The sequence below is a fragment of the Peromyscus eremicus genome, chromosome 1 (genome assembly GCF_949786415.1).
Source record: "Peromyscus eremicus chromosome 1, PerEre_H2_v1, whole genome shotgun sequence".
NCBI classification, from domain to species: domain Eukaryota; kingdom Metazoa; phylum Chordata; class Mammalia; order Rodentia; family Cricetidae; genus Peromyscus; species Peromyscus eremicus.
Window position 1 is genome coordinate 193,435,992 of NC_081416.1, and position 20,979 is coordinate 193,456,970.

The 20,979-nt window shown below is 39.6% G+C and overlaps 1 protein-coding gene across 1 annotated transcript in view; it reads right to left on the bottom strand.

Annotated features, from left to right (window-relative positions):
• The window catches only part of LOC131894744 (zinc finger protein 431-like), a 28,006-nt gene that overhangs the window by 4,223 nt on the left and 2,804 nt on the right, over positions 1-20,979 (bottom strand). Inside the window, exons 2-3 of the mRNA XM_059245057.1 lie at positions 506-632; positions 248-308 (exon numbers count right to left, since the gene is read on the bottom strand). Of these exons, the coding sequence (XP_059101040.1) occupies positions 248-308; positions 506-632 (188 nt within the window). The remainder of the gene's footprint in view (positions 1-247; positions 309-505; positions 633-20,979) is intronic.

Sequence of the window (20,979 nt, forward strand, 5' to 3'; positions counted from 1 at the left end):
GCTATGATTCAAATTGTGTTATCAGTTAAGGTATTGTTTCCTTGACTTCTTTCTTAAAAGCATGCCTTGCAAATGAAATTCACCTACCTAAAATTGAGATATGTAGTTGTGTGAGAATTTAATAATTATCAATGGACTTTAAGTGGTGCTTTTTTTTTTTTTACACTGTTGCTTTTACTTAAAACCTTCAGGACATATTACAACTACTTTAGGGGCACATTTGTATCAGGATGCACATGAAAATTACCTTTCGTGTCTTCTAGAACTTTGACAATGTTCTTCAATATTATGGTCTTCCCAACTGTATCCTAAAATATTTCCAGAAAAATGTATGTTATATTATTGAACATTGTGCAAAATTTGACTTACTATGCTCAGTGAACCTTAGAGCCATGCCTGATTTAATCGCATCATTCTTCTTTTTCAATCAAATTATAGAAAAGCATCAATAATCAAGGACTTGCTGTCCCCTTATTTTAAAATATGAAAGAAAATTTAGTCTTACCTATAGTAGTGAGGTGCCTGTAGGTCTCAAGCATCACATCTTTGTAGAGATTCTTCTGGGAAGGATCCAGCAAAGTCCACTCTTCCCAAGTAAAGTCAATACGCACATCATCATAGGTCACTGCATTCTAAAATAACCCATACAGGTGTACAACTGAAAACATGATACTGACAACATTGTAAATGTATACTTCTTTGATGGTATAGTCATATAATTCTGGTCCTCCCCACACTTATTCATGACACAGACATTATAATGTAATCACCAAGTCACTTTAGAAGGAAACTGAATAGGAGGTTTAGACCTGTCATTTCTGTACCCTTTGCAAGAGAAGTATCTATTAACAAACATAGAGAGACAAGTAAACCAATCAACAGTACAGAGTACACATAAGAGAAATTGTATGAGAAATTACTAACCATAAAAATGAAAAATAAGATGGACAAACTGTGTGTATTGGCTCATGCCTTTAACTCCAACATTCAGAAGACAGAGGCAGGTATATCTGCCTCTGAGTTGAATGCCAGCCTAGTCTATGGAATCAGGCCCAAGACAGCCAGAAGTACATATAAACACCCTGTCTCCCATGCAAAAATCAGTAAAACAATAAAAAATGAAAGAACCCAGAGGTTTTTACTGAAGTTCCTACAAAGAGTCATGTATTCCTTCCAGTTTGGTTTTCATCTTCAGAAACCTGCAGCATCTCAATTAAAACTGTAACATCAATCATATTATACTGAAAGGCACTGTGTGTTTAAACTGTTATAAAAGGATAGATGAAAACATTAGCAATATAAATGTTGATTATAAATAATCAACACAGGGCAGGAGATAGCCCAGTAGTAAAGAGCTCTTGATGTCCCTGCATATAGGTGGGCACAATTGCCACTACTTATATGGGAGAATCAAAACTATCCAGTATTCCAAGTTCAGGGATTCTGAGATCATTTTTTGATCACTATGAGGACCAAGCACCCATGTGGTGCATATCCAGGCATACAAATAAAATATTCATATTCACTTAAAAAATTCAAAGCGTACACAACATACATGAAGAAGTTCATGCACCTGCAATCCAATGAGTCAGAAGGCTCAGGCAGTATTAATGTCATGATACATGCCATCTTGGAAAACAGAATGAACCTTCTGCCAAATTTTAAATTTCAAAATATGGATGAACCTCACTACAGCATCATGTGACTGACATCTACACAAACCTATGTTCTGGGTCCAATACTCAATAACAAAAAAACAAACAAAAAAACAAACAAAAAACCCAGGAATATTGGCCCACTGTTAATCATAGGACTTGAGAGCCAAAGTCATGGAGATCTCTGAATTTTAGGCCAGCCTGGTGTACAGAGGTGTACTTTCAGAACAGCCAGGGCTATACAGACAAAACTTGTCTTCAAAAATAAACAAAAGAAATAAAACAGCAGGCTAAAAAATTGCTGTGGCCCTGAATACCAAATGTTTCTACTGTATCTTATGTGATTTAAAGTTAGCATCAATACAGCAATGAAGGCATGACAAAACAAGGAAGCTGGCTGACTAGTTTCAACCACAACACAGTATACACAAAGAACAGGAAATGGGTGGGGCTATAGAGACTCATATCACACCCACAATGAGGAATTTCGTTCAGAAGGTCTCCTCCTACTAAAGTTGTTTTTTTTTTTTTTTTTTGGTTTTTCAAGACAGGGTTTCTCCTACTAAAGGTTTTACACTCAATGGAAAGAAAGTCACCAAGGAAAGACCACATTTTCAAATACATCATCCTATCTGGGAGGTGTATCATTCAATCAACTACATTCTATCTCAGGTCACTATAGACTCATGGTCATCCATGAAGAAAATCCATTTAGTCACTTCCTTGATTGTGATACTCTGCAACAGTGCTAACACTGTTCAAATGTCCAAAGTCTGTTCTGAAACTCAAAGTAATCTCTTGACAGGGACATCTTGTAAAATCAGAAATGAAGTTAGATCTTTCCAACATACAATGGCACAGATATCATTCACATTCCAAAAGAGATAAATGGAGACATAGTAAGGGAAGATTGGACCAAGGCAGGACTGAAACACAGCAGGACAAACATCAAGTCCTGTATCTCTGTCTCAGATGCATGAGGCTTCAGTTTCAAAGGGCTTACATGGCCCTATCCCTGAAATTTCTCATACATCTGTTTCTTTGGTTACTGCTACTTTCTATACACAGCTAGGTCTCCATGGAAGACATCTTATAGATTAGGTATCTCAATATCCTGTGATCCCAAAATGCAACCCAGGCTGTTGTGTAATATTTTAAGATGTGTTATACTTCTTTGTGCTATGGAACTTTGGTTTTAATGATGCAAAGATGTGTTGTGTTCTTTTATGTTGCATTTGTTTAACTCTGTGAAGCTGTGATACTTCTAAAGCCTGTTTAAAATATTTGGTTGGTCTAATGAAGAGCTGAACAACCAATAGCTTGGCAGGAAAGGATAGGTGAGGGTAGCAGGCAGAGAGAATAAATGGGAGGATAAATCTGGTAGGAAAAAGGAAGGAGGAGCAAGAAAAGCACAGGACCCCAGGGGCCATCCACCCAGCTACACAGCAAGCCACAGAGTAAGAAGTAAAGAAAGGTATATAGAATAGAGGAAGATAAAAGCCCAGGGGCAAATGTCAGTGTGAAAATTTAAGTTAAGAAAAGATGGCTAGAAACAAGTCAAGGTAAGGCTGGGCAATTATAAGAAAAAATAAGCCTCTGTGTGTGATTTGAGAGCTCAGTGGCTGACCCCCAAAAGAGTAAAGAATAAAAAACAAAAAAACTGACAACACCAGGCTTCAAACCTCACAGCTTTATAGAGTGAACTCTTACAGTGTGCTCATTGGTTTTCTGACTCTGCCATAGATGCCCACAAGAATGCTGACAACAATGTTAGACAGTAACCACAGACCTTAAATTTTGACCTTTTCTTATTTCTAGGACCAGCACATGATGGGTGATCTTGCGAAGTATGACTTCTTAATTGGGATGGACACTAACATGCTTGGACCACAGGTGCAGCAGGTCTTGTATGAAGTTGCTTACTGTGACTAGGAATCACTTTGCTTACTCCTTCCATAATTTGAATGTTTAGCAGAATAGAGTCCTTAGGGTACCTTCCTAGGCTTCAATTCTATAGCAAGGGCCTTCTCTTTAATGGTGATAAACTCCTTGAAAATTCCAGCCTGTTTCAATACTTGACTGCTCTCTGAAACTACCTTTTTATGTTCATTTATTTCTGCCAACAGATTCAATATTCCATTTTAGGAATTAGCCCATTAATTTTTATTTCTGCCTTACTATATTCCCAGAGCATAGGCAAAGTAAGAGAAACTTTGGAGCCAAAATATTATAGAAATGGCCTCTAGCTTAATTTTTGTATAGAGTCTACTTATTTCCAACTGAAATCCTATGATCTCAAACTACACTTACTGACATTCCTCTTAACATTCCTATTTCCTGGTCCTAAAAGAACAGACAATTAAGTTCTATGTACAACTTTCTATGGCTTTTGCCACCTAATGTCTTGATATCTTCCACATTCTTCCAAAAGACAACACTCCCAGGTTCTACCTAGCAACAAAGTAACTTTTTTGTTCCATTTTTTTTATAACTTACTTTTATCCTTCTGTGATTAAATCTTCTAACACATACACAAAAATATTTCAGGCAATGAATGCATTTATTTGGCTGATTATGTCAGATCATACTCCATCATTTTGGAAGATTAGGATAGAAAATCAAGCTAACAATTGAAGGCAAAACCCATGTGCCAAAATTGTTCCTGGCTCTCTCTCTTGCCTAATCAGTGTCTCATGCTCAGCTAGCTCTACTTTTTAGCCCAAGCACACTTTCTTAGGGATATTGTCACCATTGGTGGAGGAGTCTTCCCATCACCCTAAGTCAAAGAGCCTTCTGACATCAATCATCAATCACAACAATCTCTAACAGACATGACAGTATTGGGCTATTATGGATAAAGCCACTATGAACATAGCTGAGGAAGTGTCTTTGTTGGAGGATGGAGACATATCTTTTGGGTATATGCTCAAGAGTGATATAGCTGGGTGTTGAGGGAGATTGACTCCCTATTTTCTAATCATTGCATAATGACTTCCACAGTGGCTATACAAGTTTGCACTTGCAACAGCAATGAATCTCCTTCCTCCATGTCCTGGCCAGCACTAGCTGTCACTTGTCTTTTTGATCTTAACCATTTTGACAAATATAAGAAGAAACCTCAAAGTAGTTTTGATATGCATTTCCCCAATGGCTAAGGATATTGAACATTTTTTCAAGTGCCTCTCAGCCACTTTAGATTCCTCTACTGAGAATTCTGTTTAGAGCTATAGCCCAATATAATTGGATTATTTGGTTTGTTGTTGTCTAGTTCCTTGAGTTCTTTATTATCCTGAGTGAGGCAACCCAGAAGCACATAGACAAACATGGTATGTATACTCACTTATAAGTGGATATTTGTAGTTAAATAAAGTACAATCACAGTAACCACAGATAATAATCACAGTACAATCCATAGATGCAGAGAGGTTAAGTAACAAAAACATCTCTAGGGGAGATGCATGACTTTCCTCTAGGAAGGAAATAGAGGAAATAGATTATGTGTGCCCTGGAGGCAGGTTGGGATGGGAACAGGAAGAACCAGGTGAGTAAGGAATGGACAGAGTGGGAGAAGACAATGAGAGATGACTGCAATAGGGGACTTCTTAGCAGGAGACATGGAAATAGTGCAGCAAAAACTTCCTGGAAGCTAGTAAGATGACCCTAGTGAGGATTCCTAGTAATTAAGAATATGGAAGCTGAACCAGCCATCTTCTGTAAACACATTAGGCTCCCAGTGGTGGGACTGGGATACCAAGCCAGCCACAAAACATTAGACCCACACTTTTCCTGCCTGCTATGTATGCTAGGGCAATGGTGGCTGAGAGATTCTGTAGTGGCCAACCAATGGCTGATCTAACTTGAAGCCCATGCTCTGAGAGGAAGCTCATGTGTGACATTGCATGGATGGCCAGGAATCAAAACTTGGATGACTCAGAGAACTAAGGTAGTACCAAATACATCCAATCAAGAAAAAAAAATCAATGGAATGATTCATAACTATATTCTGCTATAATCATAGACTGGTGCCTATCCCAATTGTCACTGAAGAGGTTTCCTGCAGTGGCTGATGGGAGCACATGCAGAGATCCCTACTCGAACATTACCTTGAACTCTGAGAATCCTGTCCAAGGAGGGCATGAGTACTGTTGGATCCAGAGTATTTGAGGAAACCAGGAGAATCTGACCCACAGAATCAACAAAACAGGGTTCAAAGGGGCTCAGAGAAACTGAAGTGTCAATTGTGGAGCATGCATGCCTCTATCCCAGGTCCTCTGCATAAGTGCTATGGTTCTTTAGCTTGGAATGTTTATGGGAGTCCTAACTGTAGGAGTCATGGTGTTCTGGCTTGTTAGTAAGCAATTGGGACTGTTTTCCTTTTATTGGGTTACTTTGTCCAGCCTTGATAGGAGGGTTTGTGCATAATATTATTGCATCTTGTTCTGATGTGTTTGTTTAATATCCCTGTGAGGCCTGCTCTTTTCTGAAGGGCAACAGAGTAGCAGTGGATCTGAGGAAATGGGGATTTGTGGAAGAGGGCACTGGAGGAATTGGAGCAAGGTGAGGTTGGAGTGAGGATATATTGTATGATAGAAAAATAAATGCAAAGGAAAAAAATGAAGATTCATTAAGTCTAAGTTCAATGATCCTCACAATCTGTAACAGCCCAAACTGTGCTAATGTCCAAAGTCTCTTCTGACCCTTGCCTGTCACATCTTGTAAAATCAAGAAACAAATGAAGGACTTCCAACACACAATGGCACAAGATATATTTTCATTTAGAAAAAGAGGAATATTCTGTATTCCAGCTCCCAAATAAGGCAGACATCCCCTGCTGATGTCCATGTCACACCAGCCAGAAGAACAGGTAGGCAGGCCAGCAGCCCATAAAACTTTTACACTCCCTACATTCCCACAGACAAAATCCCATTACAAGCCTCCAGCTTGTCCCTACCCCCAAATCACATGGATATCATATACTCAAGTACAATCCAATCATCTAGTGGAATAGGTAGGCAAACTGAGGCAAAGCCATGTCCCTACCCCCAAATCACATGGATATCTTATACACAAGTACAAGCCAATCATCTAGTAGAATAAGTAGGCAAACTGAGGCAAAGCCTCCCTGCTGGACAAGAGGCCATGCCAGCCATCAGAATTCCACATAGGCTGCTCACCTGTGGATCTTCTCCATTCTTTCAATAACTCTCAACACTACACCCAATCCCACCTCCCTCCAAATCTATGCTTTGGATCCTCCATCTTGAGTGGAGACTACTTGCTCAAACAAAAGACACACCATCTGACAGATGTCCATGTAGGCCAACTCTCCACAAACCCACACTCTCTCAGTCCCCCCTCTACACAACCAACAAACTCTCCCCCTTTTCCCTTTGGTCTATCCCAAACTTGAGCAGATACTCCCTGCAAGAAAAAGTGCCACACCTACTGCAAGATTTCCAGCCCCCTACTTGGGTTGAGAACCCCTGTTCATCCATAGGCCACACAGATCAGAAGAACAGAGAGCAAATAGAAACCAAAAAACAAAACACCCATCTAACAAAGACAAACTGAGAAACTGGCACATAAACACAGTCAACTCAAATCCAGATACCTGGATACCATCCTAAGAATACAATCAACAACAGCAAGAGCAATATATCACTACCAGATTCCAGCTATCCTACTACTGCAAGCCCTGAATATTCCAACACAGTTGAAGCACAATTAAGTTAAGACCAACTTCATAAAGATGATAGAAGTCCTTAAACAGGAAGGGAATGAGTTCCTTAAAGGAAGCAGGAAAAGGATGAATGAAATATTGGAGAAAATTAACAAATCCCTTAAAGAAAACAAAAACCAAAAAAACAAGCAAACAGTTGATGGAAATAAATGAATCTGTTCAAGACCTGAAAATGGAAATAGAATCAATGCAAAACAATGCAAACTGAAGGAATTCTAGAAATGAAAATCTAGGTATTTGAACAGGAACTACAGAGGCAAGATTCACCAAAAAAAAAAAAAAAAAAGACATGGAACAGAGAATTTCAGGTTTTGAAGGTATGATAGAAGAGATGGAATATCAATAAAAGAAAATGTTAAATCTAAAAATTTCCTGAAACATAACATCCAGGAAATTTGGAACACTATTAAAAGACCAAACTTAAGAATAATAGGAACAGAAATAGAAAAATCTCAGCTCAAAGGCCCAGAGAGCACCTTCAAAAGAAAATCATAGTAAAAAATTTTCCTAACTAAAAGAAGATAACAGGAGAACACAGCCCACAAAATCACTAAGCAGGACTCATAGGGGCTCATAGGGGCTCACAGAGATGGAAAGAGGAATCACGGAGCCTGCAGGGGTCTGCATCAGGTCTTCTGCATATATGTTATCATCATGTAGCTTGGTGTCTTTGTGCAACTCCTAGCAGTGGGAGTGATTGGGGTGGGGGTATCTGTGACTCTCTTGCTTGGTCTTGAAACACTTTCCTCCTACTAGGTTGCCTCATCCAGCCTTGATGTGATGGTTCGTGCCTAGTCTTATTGTAACTTGTTATGGAGGGTTCTGTTGATATCCCTGGGATATCTGCTCTATTCCAAAGGGAAATGGAGGAGGAGTGGATCTGGTGAAGAGGGGAGCAGTGGAGAGAATTGGGAGGAGTGGAAGGCGGGCAAAACCTGGATTGGCCATCTTCTTTAGCCACACAAGGATGGATCCCAGTGGTAGGACTGGGACACCAACCCAGTCACACAATCATTGACCTGTGGCTGCATTCCTGCTGAGCCATACCTGGCCTGGCTCCAGAACATAGCACCTAGCCCTAATCTGTCCTTCAACCATTACCTGTTGTTTCTCTAGCTGCCCTATGTGATTCTTGTGGAGAGTCTCCTAAGGATACATACAAAGCCTATGCAGAACTTGGTTCAGGAAACCTGGAAAACCATAATACCTGAGAAATCAAGGAATTTGCACTTGGCATTGTATCTTTGGGAGCTCCTTTCAGATTATTTTGAGCATATGGAAATTCGCTGGCTAAACTGTAATAGAGAAAAATAAAAATGCCTTAGGTGAAAGGAAAGTACTTCAGTCCTTCCAGGCTGGATCTCCCCTGCAGCTATGAAAGGCTAGATTCATTCTTAAGATGCCTCTGGGTCTTCTTTCCATGGATCCGAGTGAACCCACACTCCAGTGCTGCAACAAACAGTGACACTGACCCACAGTGGTGTGTCTGCAAGGTATACTGGGGCAATTGCAGTTCAAAGCTTGTGTAATTGCCAATGAATGACTGGTGTAAATTGAGGACTAGCCACAAGAGGGAGCCCATGCCCAACACTGCCTGGATGAACAGGAACTGGATGTTGAACGGCTCAGCGAATTAGGGAAAACCAAATACAATCTACCAAAAAGAAAAAAAGTCAATGAAATGATTCCTAACTATATTCTAGAATAATCAGAGAATGGTGCCTAGCCCAACTGTCATCAGAGGGAATTCTTCCAGCAGCTGATTGAAGCAGATGCAAATATCCTCATAAAATAGTAGCTGGAGCTCTGGGAACCCTGCTGAAGATGGGAAGAGGAGGCACTGTAGGAGCCCTAAGGGTCAAGGACACAGGAGAACATAGCGCAGAGAATAAACTCTAAGCAAGAATCATAGTAGTTCTCAGAACATGAAGCAGCAATCATGGTGCCTTCATGGATCTATGGCAGGTCTTATGCATATATGTTATGGTTGTCTAGGTTGGTGTAGTGTAGGACTCCGAACAGTGTGTGTGGGTGGTGTCTCTGACGCTTTTCTTTGCTCTTGGGACACTCTTCTGAGAGGATGAAAGGGTTGTAACCATTTTAGAGAAGGGTCAGACTGGGGGCAGTAGGCCCTGGGAAACCCACCAGAGGATGTTCCGCCCCTAGACCCAGACAATTAACTGACACATAAAAAATGACTTACAGACATTTCTTGCCATAAACTAAAAGATATGATAGATTATATACCATAGCTGTTAGAGGGAACAAGTTTCCTACAGACAAGAAATAGAATGTCTAATTGTCAGAGAAAATGGGTCTGCCCAACACCATGCACACTTGAAGTATTTTGGCAGCTCAGAACTTCTTTTCACCCCTGGAACTAAATGACCCTGAAATCTGGTGAACCGTATATTAGAAATTTAAAAACATTCCAATCACATATTTCTGAAGGATGATTCTAACCATTTCCTTTCTACCAGTTTCTAAACTATTTGTCATATTTATAAGACAAACTTGAAAGTGGAAAGCAATGCTCAGAACTTCTAGAAACCAGAAGCATCAGTTTTCAAATCTGTCTTCCCATTGCACATCAAAATAAATGCCTATGTGTGCACAATGGACACACATATTTCAAGCATTATGCCCTTCCATAACCAGGGTGACAGAGTCCCCTCCTCTCCAGGGAATCCACATCCAAGAATGCTCAGAAGAGAAAGATTATTGCCTAGTTCACCAAATGTACCAAGAGAACCAACCACATTCTGACTCACAGTGCATCCTGGTTCCAGCAGCTCTGACAGCTCAATAGAAGTGCTCCTCCAGGTTTAGGGTCAGTGGCCTCCATATTCCCCATGACAAGGCTTGTGGTCTCCCTCACAGCTACTTACATCAGAACCAGAGGAGAATCCTGGAAAGAACCTGCAGCTTACCTCCCACTGCTACTACTAATTGCAAGGCCTTCCCAGAGCCCCACATTATCTAAACTCACCCAGCTGGGCCTCAGGACATTAGCAGCTCCCCTACTAGGTGATCAAAGGACTCAGATAGCACAGGCCTTCCCAGATCTGCCTTTCTACCCTATGGACAGACAGGGTCCTAATCTGGGGAATTTTTATTTTAGTAGAAACTGTTCCAGTCTCCCAGAGCACTTTCTGTTTCTCTTGCAAAGGAACAGGGTCTTTAAGTGAACATCCCACTACACACTCAATGTCCACTGCAGCCACCCATTGCCTCATAGCTGGGAAGTCCTGTAGCCAAACATAGGTCACATTCAAACAGTAACTATTGTTAAAGCAAAAAAAGCCCATCAATTAGAAAACAATGAGGGATCAAGAAAGGGCCTGTAGGCAAGAAAGAAATGGACATGATGTAGTTATAATGTCAAAGAATCCTTTTGAAAAGTTGAAACAGGCTTCATGGCCATGTGCTCCAGGGATTTGTTTGAGAGGATTTCTCATACCTTTCCTCTCAGGCTGGACATCTTAAACCAGGAAAATCCAGTCCTGTTAGTCAGGGCCACATTTTACCCAGACCTTCAATTTTGGTTGAACTAGTGTAAGGGCAGTGATTTGGTTTCACAATAAGGTCAGTCCAGCAGTTTATTGCCCTGGTCTGTAGATCCCAACACATGATCAGTCAGGACATTTATGGATCACCTAAAATTGATGACATGACTCGCCATTGCTAATCTCCACTGCTGTCACATCAGGAAAGCCCTCACCCTCCTGCCTGCCCCTCCCTATCTGCACTGTCACTGCACCTGCATCAGTGTTGTCAGGGAACTCAGTCCTTGCTCAGGTCCCTCTTCATCTGTAAGTCCCCAGTAAAGGCCAGAGATAGTGGCGAACACTCAGTCACTGGTCTAATTTTCCTTCTCATGGACTAGTCAAGGACCAACAATGAAGATTTCTTTCATCTTTCTTTCTGCCTCTCCATTTCTGCACTGTCACACTACACCAGATTCAAAGTTGTTTGATGACTTCAATTTTTGCAAAAGTCCCTCTTCTTTTGTATGAGCCCAATAAAAGCCAGAGTGATTGGAGGACATCCATTAGCTCATAAAGTCCTAGCCTGGAAGTCACATGACTGTCTTCTCAGCATTGGGCAGAAGAGGCAGGATTAGGTGTTCAAAGCAATTCTCAATTTCATACCAGGAGGCAAGCCGAAGCTACAGGAGACATTACTCTACACAGATATAAATAATCAACAACACTAGAAAAAAGAAGCAATGATATTATTAATGACTGAGAAATATTGGAGAACAGAAACAAACAGAAAATAGAGCAGCAATGCATTTAAAGAAAATGAATTTTTAAAAAGTGATACCAATAATTGACTTTAGAAAATGATAAATACAATTTATTCTTAAAATAAAAACTTACCAATATTGTCACTGGAAAAGACTAGGTCCTAACATAGTAGAGGAAATGCCATTAATAAGAGGTAGATTGACCTTTCCCATAGCCACATGTTGGCTGCTGAGATCAGTAAACAAATACAAAAGAAAAGTTACAATCGAATGGCCTATTTCCCACTCCTTTTTTGCTGACTTAACTGTGTCAAACAAGGTTGAACATATCTGCATTGGAGAGTTCCCTGTTGTGAATTCAATATTCTTTGGCTCAAATTAATAATCACAAACTGTACCTCACCGATCAGGTGTTCATTCACAGGATATGGATTAAAAAGGCTAGGAAATTATAAAATCACTCCTCCTCACACAATCAGGACCTTATTCATAATGGTGACTCCAGCAGTTGATCACCTGCCCTATTTCCCCCTGCAGTGTACAAAATAAACTATTCCTCTTCATCTGATCTGAAGGCAGAAGCCTAGCTTCACATGCAAATCCTTTTCCTGTGACTGCAATGGAGAGTCGACTACATGACTTAAATGGATAATTTTAAAACTCTGAGGTGGTACCGTTATTTAATTTAAGAATGTTGAAGGTGTAATATAGAGGACAGCAAGGTCATTGCCCAGGAGAGCAGCAGGCTGGAATCAAGGCCACCTGAGTCAACATAGGAGAGCTTATCTCAGAAACATTTTTTCTAAAAGGCTGAAAATGCAGCTGTACTAGATTTAATATGCCATCCAAGGGAGAAATTACTCCACACACTTAGAAGATTAACAAAGAATCAAAGAATCACTTTATTGATATTATGCATGGCTAATGCTCAAAGGGAAGACAGCCTAGACAGACTTTGCATTCCACATATGCTGTCATCCTTACTTTCTTTTGGGTTCTATAGTGATATTTTATTTGTAATAAAATGTGATTTATGTGATAATAAATAAAGTTCCCCGGGGGTCAGAGCTATTAGCAAGCCATAGCAAAAGCTGGGCAGTGGTGGTGCATGCCTTTAATCCCAGCACTTGGTAGGCAGAGCTAGGTAGATCTCTATGTGTTCAAGGATACAGCCAGCATTGGAGACACATGCCTTTAATCTCAATACCAACCATAGAAGACCTGGAGGTCTGTACAGACAGGAAGTGACTAGGAGGTCATGTGGTTGGGTTTACAACCAATGAGAAGGCAGAACAGAAACTCTATAAAAAAAAAAGACAGACACAGGAAGTAGGTCTCTTTCTGAGAGGTAGGACCACCGTGACAGTGAAGGGTAAGGCTTTTAGCTCTTAGCTATTGCTCTGACCTCTTGGCTTTCATCTCTGTATTGGCTCTGTGTTTTTTATTTAATAAGACGGTTGGTTACATCTACAGGGTTCATTGCCACAAGCCACAGGAAAGTGTAATGGAATTCGGCTATTATGAGAAATGCGATTACTTGGAATGGTCAAGGACTTTTCCAAAGGTCAAGCCATGGCTTAAGAGGTCTTGGTGATATTTTATCTTTTGTATATATATTAGCCAGTTCCTACAATGATTTTCTCGTGTGCTATGTGTGCTTCCAAGAACTTCTTTGCCTAGCATCCTAGGCAGTTTTGTTTTTTGTGCAAATGAGGCACAGACCCTCCTTTCTATCACAGCCCAAATGGCATTCCTGAGCAATTGACTCAGAACAAAGGGATTTTTGCATACCAGGTGCAAAGTAGCTTTGAGACAGATTTCCTGGCTCCCACCAAAGTCATCCTACCCTGCCAGTATATGGTAACACAGGAAAATACAGGGAGTTTTATTTGAGTGAGTTACAGAGGCGTTTACCTAACCACCTGTAAGATTGTAGAGTTTGAGCACATTTATGATAGACTCGTAATGTTTCACTTCACCACTTATATAAATATATTATGAGCACATAAATTCCCTTTCTGACTTTTTCCAGGCCTTATCTGACCCCACCACCTCCTCTAGTCACGCCCCTTTTGGGTTGCAAATGAAGCTGGCTATCATGGCTCTGGTAGGGAGCTTGGAAGCTTTTGCTTTGGATTGTAAGATCAGGCTGCTGGTAGAGAGAGACCAGTTGGATCAGCAGCAGTGTCTACCTTGCTCTGTGTCGTGCATGTACTTTATAGATCTCAGTCCTTAATAAATATTACCTGGCCTCTTGCCTCAGTGTCCCTCATTACAGTTGCCTGGGCCCATTGTAGTCTCACCTGTTCCTGAAGACCTGCTTCCATAACCCTTTGTACACTTAGTCCTTGGATGATGTTGAAACCCTTAAACTCCATCCTCTGCCTCAGATGTTCTGTGATCAGAGGGTTGGGACACCATGACTGGCTTGGGTGACTTCTTATTCAACATTACAGAGTATCATGGTATGAACATGTGGACACACAAAAGGTAAAATTTTAAAATTGAGTAAAAAGAAGGTTTATAAAAGCAACCACAGTGTCACGTAATGGTGGTTGATCATACTGTATCCTCAGTCAGGATCCAGAGTGATAAATGTTAGTCATTATTACATCATACAGTAACAAAACCATGGAATGAATTGGTGACATCATTTCTGGGATGGAGAAGAGGCTTCTCATTTAAATGAACTTAATAAACAAACTAATCTCTCCTATGCACAACCCAGAAAATAACATGATCTAGATAAGTCCGGGGAGAGAGAGCCGTGGAAGGGCACGCTCGCTTTTTAGGCTGGGACACCATCGCAGGCTGGTGACATAAGAACATAATCCTGACAGGTGACTCTGAAGGAGTGTCACTTGGCTGATTCTAGATCTTATCAGGTTGAAAAATCAATATTAACCATCACACAAAACTAATAAAATTTGCTGTGTAGAGAAAACATTCCTTTTTTAGTGGTATATCAAGTATCAATGAACCATGTTTGAGGCCAAAGTATATAAAACCTATTGAGTACAGACTTATTCCTTCACCAGATGTAAGCAACAATTTTCTGAGGATTGCCAGGGCAGAATTATGAACCTCATGTAGAGTAAGGCACAGTGCAGAACTCTTCTGACCCATGCTTTTACCTTATTAAATTAGCACACAAGCCTCCTCAGGAACTGATAGATCATCTTGTTACCAAAGAAAAAGAGAGAAAGACAGAGAGACACTAAGAAGAGAGATACACGCAAACATAGGGAGTGAGGGGCTGCCTAAATATTCACTGAAATGGAACTTACAGAGTAACCAAAACTGGAACAAGGCCCTGTATCAATTCTTAAGTGTGGCTCTCCTTCACAAGACCACACTTTCCCACAATTCTTTCTTTCTACTAATATCTGTGCTAAATCTATGACAAGCATCTCCTTTTACCTAGGTATGGTCACAAGAGGCAGAGGCAGATGGATCTCTGCAAGAATCAGGCGTAGCCTATCTACCACATAGTAAGTTCCAAGCCAGAACGGATTAGAAAGTGAGACTGTGACTCAAAACAGACTCAGTCCCAAAAGCTGCACTGAATAAACTTTAGGACTGTGAAAATGATATAACAGAGAAAGTAATCACCTTGCAACTAACTATCCCTTTACTTCTACATTATAAAGATAGATGCCAGGCGGGGGTGGTGCATGCCTTTAATCCCAGCACTTGGGAGGCAGAGGCAGGCAGATCTCTGTGAATTTGAGGTCAGCCTGGGGTACAGAGTGAGTTCCAGGAAAGGCATAAAGCTACACACAGAGAAACCTTGTCTCAAAAAAAAAAAAAAAAAAAAAAAACAAACCCAAAAAACTAACAAACAAACAAAACCCAAAAAACAAACAAACAAAAACAAAAACAGTTGCAACCATGCATGGCTATAGTCCAGTGTTTTTAAGGTAAAATAAAAGGTAGACAGAAGAAATCCTGCAAGCCTATTTACATGTGATAGCAAACTAGAGACCCTGGCTCAAACACGCTGAAGGGAAAGGATCAGCTCCCAAAATTGTTCTCTGACTTCTACACCCAAGCCATGACACACATGCACCTTCCCACACAGAAGTGAGCACATACATACAGTCATAAGTAAATAAATAATAAATTTATTTATTATTATTATCATTATCCAATTATTACAATTGAATGATATGGCACACACCTTTTATTCTAATTCTTGGTTGGCAGAGGCAGGCAGAGTTTTGGGAATTTGGGGCCAACCTTGTCCACATTCTGAGTTCAAGGACAGTCAGAGATACATAGAGAGACCCTGTCTCAAAATAAAATTGCAACTCTGATTTGTATTGACTCATCCTGAAATCCTTTTTGAAATACACTCAAGTTTCCCAGCTTAAACCTGAGCGGAGGTCTTGAGGTTCAGGATAAAATAGTTCTTAATTTCAGGTGTCAGCCACTGGTCTCTGTCAAATCATTCATGGAAATGGATATAGCAAAGCAGTATAGCCAATCAGATCTCCTTGAATTCAAGCCAGATTTGTCTACATAGGGAATATGACAGTAATACATTTCTCAATAAAACACAACACACACACACACACACACACACATATACACACACACTCACACACTCACAAATAAAGTTGAATACAGTTTTGTTTTTTGTTTGACACAAAGGTAATCTCCAGTTGGCCTAAAACTCACAGTCTATAGTATAATGAATAAAATGTTGAATATTTTGCAATAATTCCAGTAAACATTTCATGATATAACATGGGCTAAATATTCCAAGCTGGGCAGTTTTCTACATAAGAGGGAGCTTCCAAACAATTGTCTTTATATTTACATAAATATCAAAAGAACTGGAATTGGGAAAATTTTTATATTGTTTACATTCCCAGGGTGTTTTCCTCCACCATGGGAATTCATTATTCTATGAAATCAATATCTATTCTTCTTAAACTTTTTCTAATTTAGAAACATTTTAACTACTTTATTTATAAATTATGATATTTGTTTGTTTGTTTGTTTTCAGTTTTTCAAGGCAGGGTTTCTCTGAGTAGTTTTGGTGCCTATCCTTGATCTGTAGACCAGGCTGGCCTCAAACTCACAGAGATTCACCTGGCTCTGCCTCCCAAGTGCTGGGATTAAAGGCATGTCCACCACTGCCTGGCTGGGCAGTTTGTTTTAATGCTAAGACTCCAAATGTGGAAGCTGTACCAATACTCTTTAAAGCAAATATTCAATCTACCAGCTACCCAACGAAATTTTAAGAATGTTTTTCTAAAATAGTTAGAAAATTTCCAAGTATTGTATTGAATTTTTTGGAGTACCACTTTATTTTTAATTTTACTGGAATCAAAAAATAAAAAAAGGTTGTTGACACAGAATTATGCCATTATTTATTGTGCTATTAGCACAATGAGTGAAATAGCTGTTAATGTATGTTACAGGAATTAAAAAATGACCATAGTGGATTACTATAATTTCGAATAATATCACATGAGCAATTACACAAGCCTATAAATAATGTGATTCTATCAAAAGTAAAATTAGCAGTGTTTCTCATAATATTTCCTCTCTAAAGGATAATGAATCATGTGCTGCCTTAGATAGGGTTTCTATTGCTGTGAAGAGACACCTGGACTGTTGCTGATTGGTCAATAAATAAATCACTGATTGGTCCGTGGCCAGGCAGGAAGCATAGGCGGAACAAGGAGGAGAATAAAGCTGGGAAGTGGAAGGCTGAGTCAGAGACACTGCCAGCTGCCACGATGAGAAACAGCATGTGAAGATGCCGGTAAGCCATGAGCCACATGGTAAGGTATAGATTTATAGAAATGGATTAATTTAAGCTGTAAGAAAAGTTAGCAAGAAGCCTGCCACGGCCATACAGTTTGTAACCAATATAAGTCTCTGTGTTTACTTGGTTGGGTCTGAGTGGCTGTGGGACTGGCAGGTGAGATAGATTTGTCCTGACTGTGGGCCAGGCACACAGTGGCTTACCGGCATCTTCACATGCTGTTTGTCATCGTGGCGGCTGGCAGTGTCTCTCTCTCAGCCTTCCACTTCCCAGCTTTATTCTCCTCTTTGTCCCGCCTATACTTCCTGCCTGGCCACTGGCCAATCAGTGATTTATTTATTGACCAATCAGCAACACATTTGACATACAGACCATCCCACAGCACCGGACCATGGCAATATTAATAAAGAAAAAACATTTAATTGAGGTGGCTTACATTTTCAGGGGTTTTGCCCATTATCATCATGGTGCAACATGGTAGTGTGCAGGCAGACACGGTTCTGGAGAAGGAGCAGGGCATTATATATCTAGACATGCAGACAATAGGGAGTGGGCTTGGACACTGGACATGGTTTGAGCATATAATGAGACCACAAAGCCCAACCCCACAGTGACACACCAACTCCAACAAGGACATACCTATTGCAAACACAGCTATACCTCATAATAGTGCTACTCCCTATAAGATTATAAGGGGGTCAATCACATTCAGATTATCACAGGTACTAAGTATTACTCTTTATAAGGAAATATTATATGTCCTCCTGTGTAAGGAAACAGTAAACCCATACTACTGAGAAAGACTAAAAGTATAAGTTTGTTTCTACACCATAATTTATTAGACCATGAAATATTTGGTGGGGCCCACCTAAGTCCCCATGATAGATTACATAAGGTATTCAGCTTCCATTAACCCAATGTGTGAATAATGACAAAGTTGCTCTTTGTCCTTGAATTGAACAGGAAGGTTAGTGAGGCACTTCTTAAATACAAGGCTTATTTTCTGAGATGCCTGTTCTAATAACTTTGCTTCTAATAACTTGTACAGGTTAAATTTCATTTTACCCAGTTTTTTCAAGTGCCTAATGAAAAGCCATATCATTACTAATTCCAAGGCATCTTGGTGTCTTATTTATTATTTATGGTCAAACATATATGTGAATCAGAAGCTTAATTATATAGAGCATAGTCCTCACTGAAAGGGTCTTAGCTGAACTGCTCTAATTCTTGTTTCCTCATGCCTTATATACCTTTCTCCACCTAGCCATGTCTCTTCCTGTGATTAAATGCATGTGTGCTTCTTAGTACTGGGATTAAATGTGTGTGCCATCATGGCCTGGCACTGTTTCCAGTATAGCCTTGGACTGAGATCCATAAGAATCTCTGCCTCTGGAGTCATGGGACTAAGGGTATGTGCCACTACTGTCTGGTCTCTGTTTCTAATCTAGTGGCTGGCTCTGTCCTCTGATACCCAGGCAAGTTTATTAGGGTACACAATATATCACTACATTTTCCCTTTTTTTTTTTATCATTTCCAGAATGTTGAAAGTTGCTTACAATGAATTTCCTGTTTACTTAGGTAATATTATATCCTTCTGGGGTATTTGATAGAGTTGAAGATTAGATAGTTATAATTTTCCTTAATTAATGATAGAAGATAAATTAGATATGAAACAGACTCACAAAAATAGGATAGATGATAGAAAATTTCATTTAATTTTGCCAAATATGAATGGACTAGACATTGTAACTGTGATTCTTGCTTGATAACTGTATGCTATATGTAATTTTACATTGTTAAAGTTAAAGTTTACTGTAGTACAACCTTCCTTTTTCATAAGACAGGAAAGGGGAAGTGCTGTGGGATGGCCTTTATGTATGCTATGAATATGTGTTACTATGATTGGATAACAAAGAAGCTTCTCTGGCCTATGATAAGTCAGGTTATAGATAAGTGGGAAATCCAAGACAGAGACAGGAAGAAGAAAGGCAGAGGTGGGGGAGACACCATACTGCTGTCTAAGGAGCAGCATGAAATGGAATATAGGTAAAGCCATGAAATACGTGGTGACATATAGATTAATAGAAATGGGCAGAGTTAGTTAGCAAGAAGCTTGAGCCATAGGCCATAGCCACACAGTTTGTTATTAATATAAACCTCTGAGTAATTACTTTATAAATGGCTGCAGGACCTTGAGACAGGCTGGACAGGACAAAGGAAGACTTCCTGCTACAATAGCCTTAGACACACATGTAAATTAGCTCTGACAAATAAAGTTATAGAAAAATATGAGGACTAAGGAGTTGCCTCAGACAATAAAGGCTGTTTCAACCAAGGCTAAAGACTAGTTTGATCCACAAGACCAATATATAAGAAGAAAACAATGCCCCACAGCTGTCCAAGGCCTCCAAAAATGCTCCGTAAAAAATGTGTGTGTGCAAACTTTAGAGTATTGAGCACATGCGTTTACATTAACAAGACAAGTCATGTGCTTTTGCTCTTTCTTTCTCCTAATGATAGTACATTTTCTGGTGCCCTATAGACATTACTCCTAATATCTGCTCCATTAATTTACACTCAATCCTTCTTACAAACTCTCTTACCTTAAATGGCTTTTCTGAATCTTACTCAGAGGCCTCCCTAAGACTTTAATCAGCCCACTTAAGTTCCAATATTCAACTCACTCTCTAGTGAACAAAAAAAGAGTAATATTAATGAACTCCTAGATATTTTCACTTCTCGATATTCCTAATCTTTAATTTTTCTTTGTATTTTGCATGTATATTCATATGAAGATGCAAATTGTGTATGGTGGGCAATGTTCATGAGTGGGCAAGAGGACAACTTTGGGTGTCATTTCTCTGGTATCATCCTGAGATACGATTTAGGAATAAAGATCAAAGTGTATGATACCTGTAGTGGATACTACCCACATCCAAAGCATCCTTCTCTTTTTTATACCTCCGAACAAACTCATCAAGCTTGGTTAAAAGCCAAACTTAACAAAATACAGACATACTAGATACTAGATGCTTTCATAATCAAATATTGCAGAGTCTTAGAAAGAGAGTCAAATTACTTGAAAAGAGTAATTCTAAAAGATAAACTAATTGTGAGTATTTATTTGTTTGTTAATTTGTTTATTTCGATATTTTGTTTGCTTTCATTTTCACTACAAGCCTAGGCTTGCTCTTAACTCATAGTCCTTGTTCTGTTTGGCTTTTCCTCAATATGACATAAGCTAGCATTACTTGGGAAGAGGAACTTCAATTATAGGGTGTTTTCTTGATTAATGATTTATGAGGTAGGGCCCAGCCCACTGTGGAGCAGTACTATTCTTGGGAAAGGAATTACAAATTCCAACATCAAATCATTTTTATTTAAAATTCAAATTCTAGGCTCCATCTACTAACTGGTATGAGTCAGAGTAACTCAGATGGTGTTGAGTAAGGTAGAGTAAACTCTTCTTGAGTTCCATACAAGTAGCCAAATTTAGTTACCATTACTCCACATTTGTTGAGTTTTTGTTTTAAACCCCCCCATATCATGCTCCCC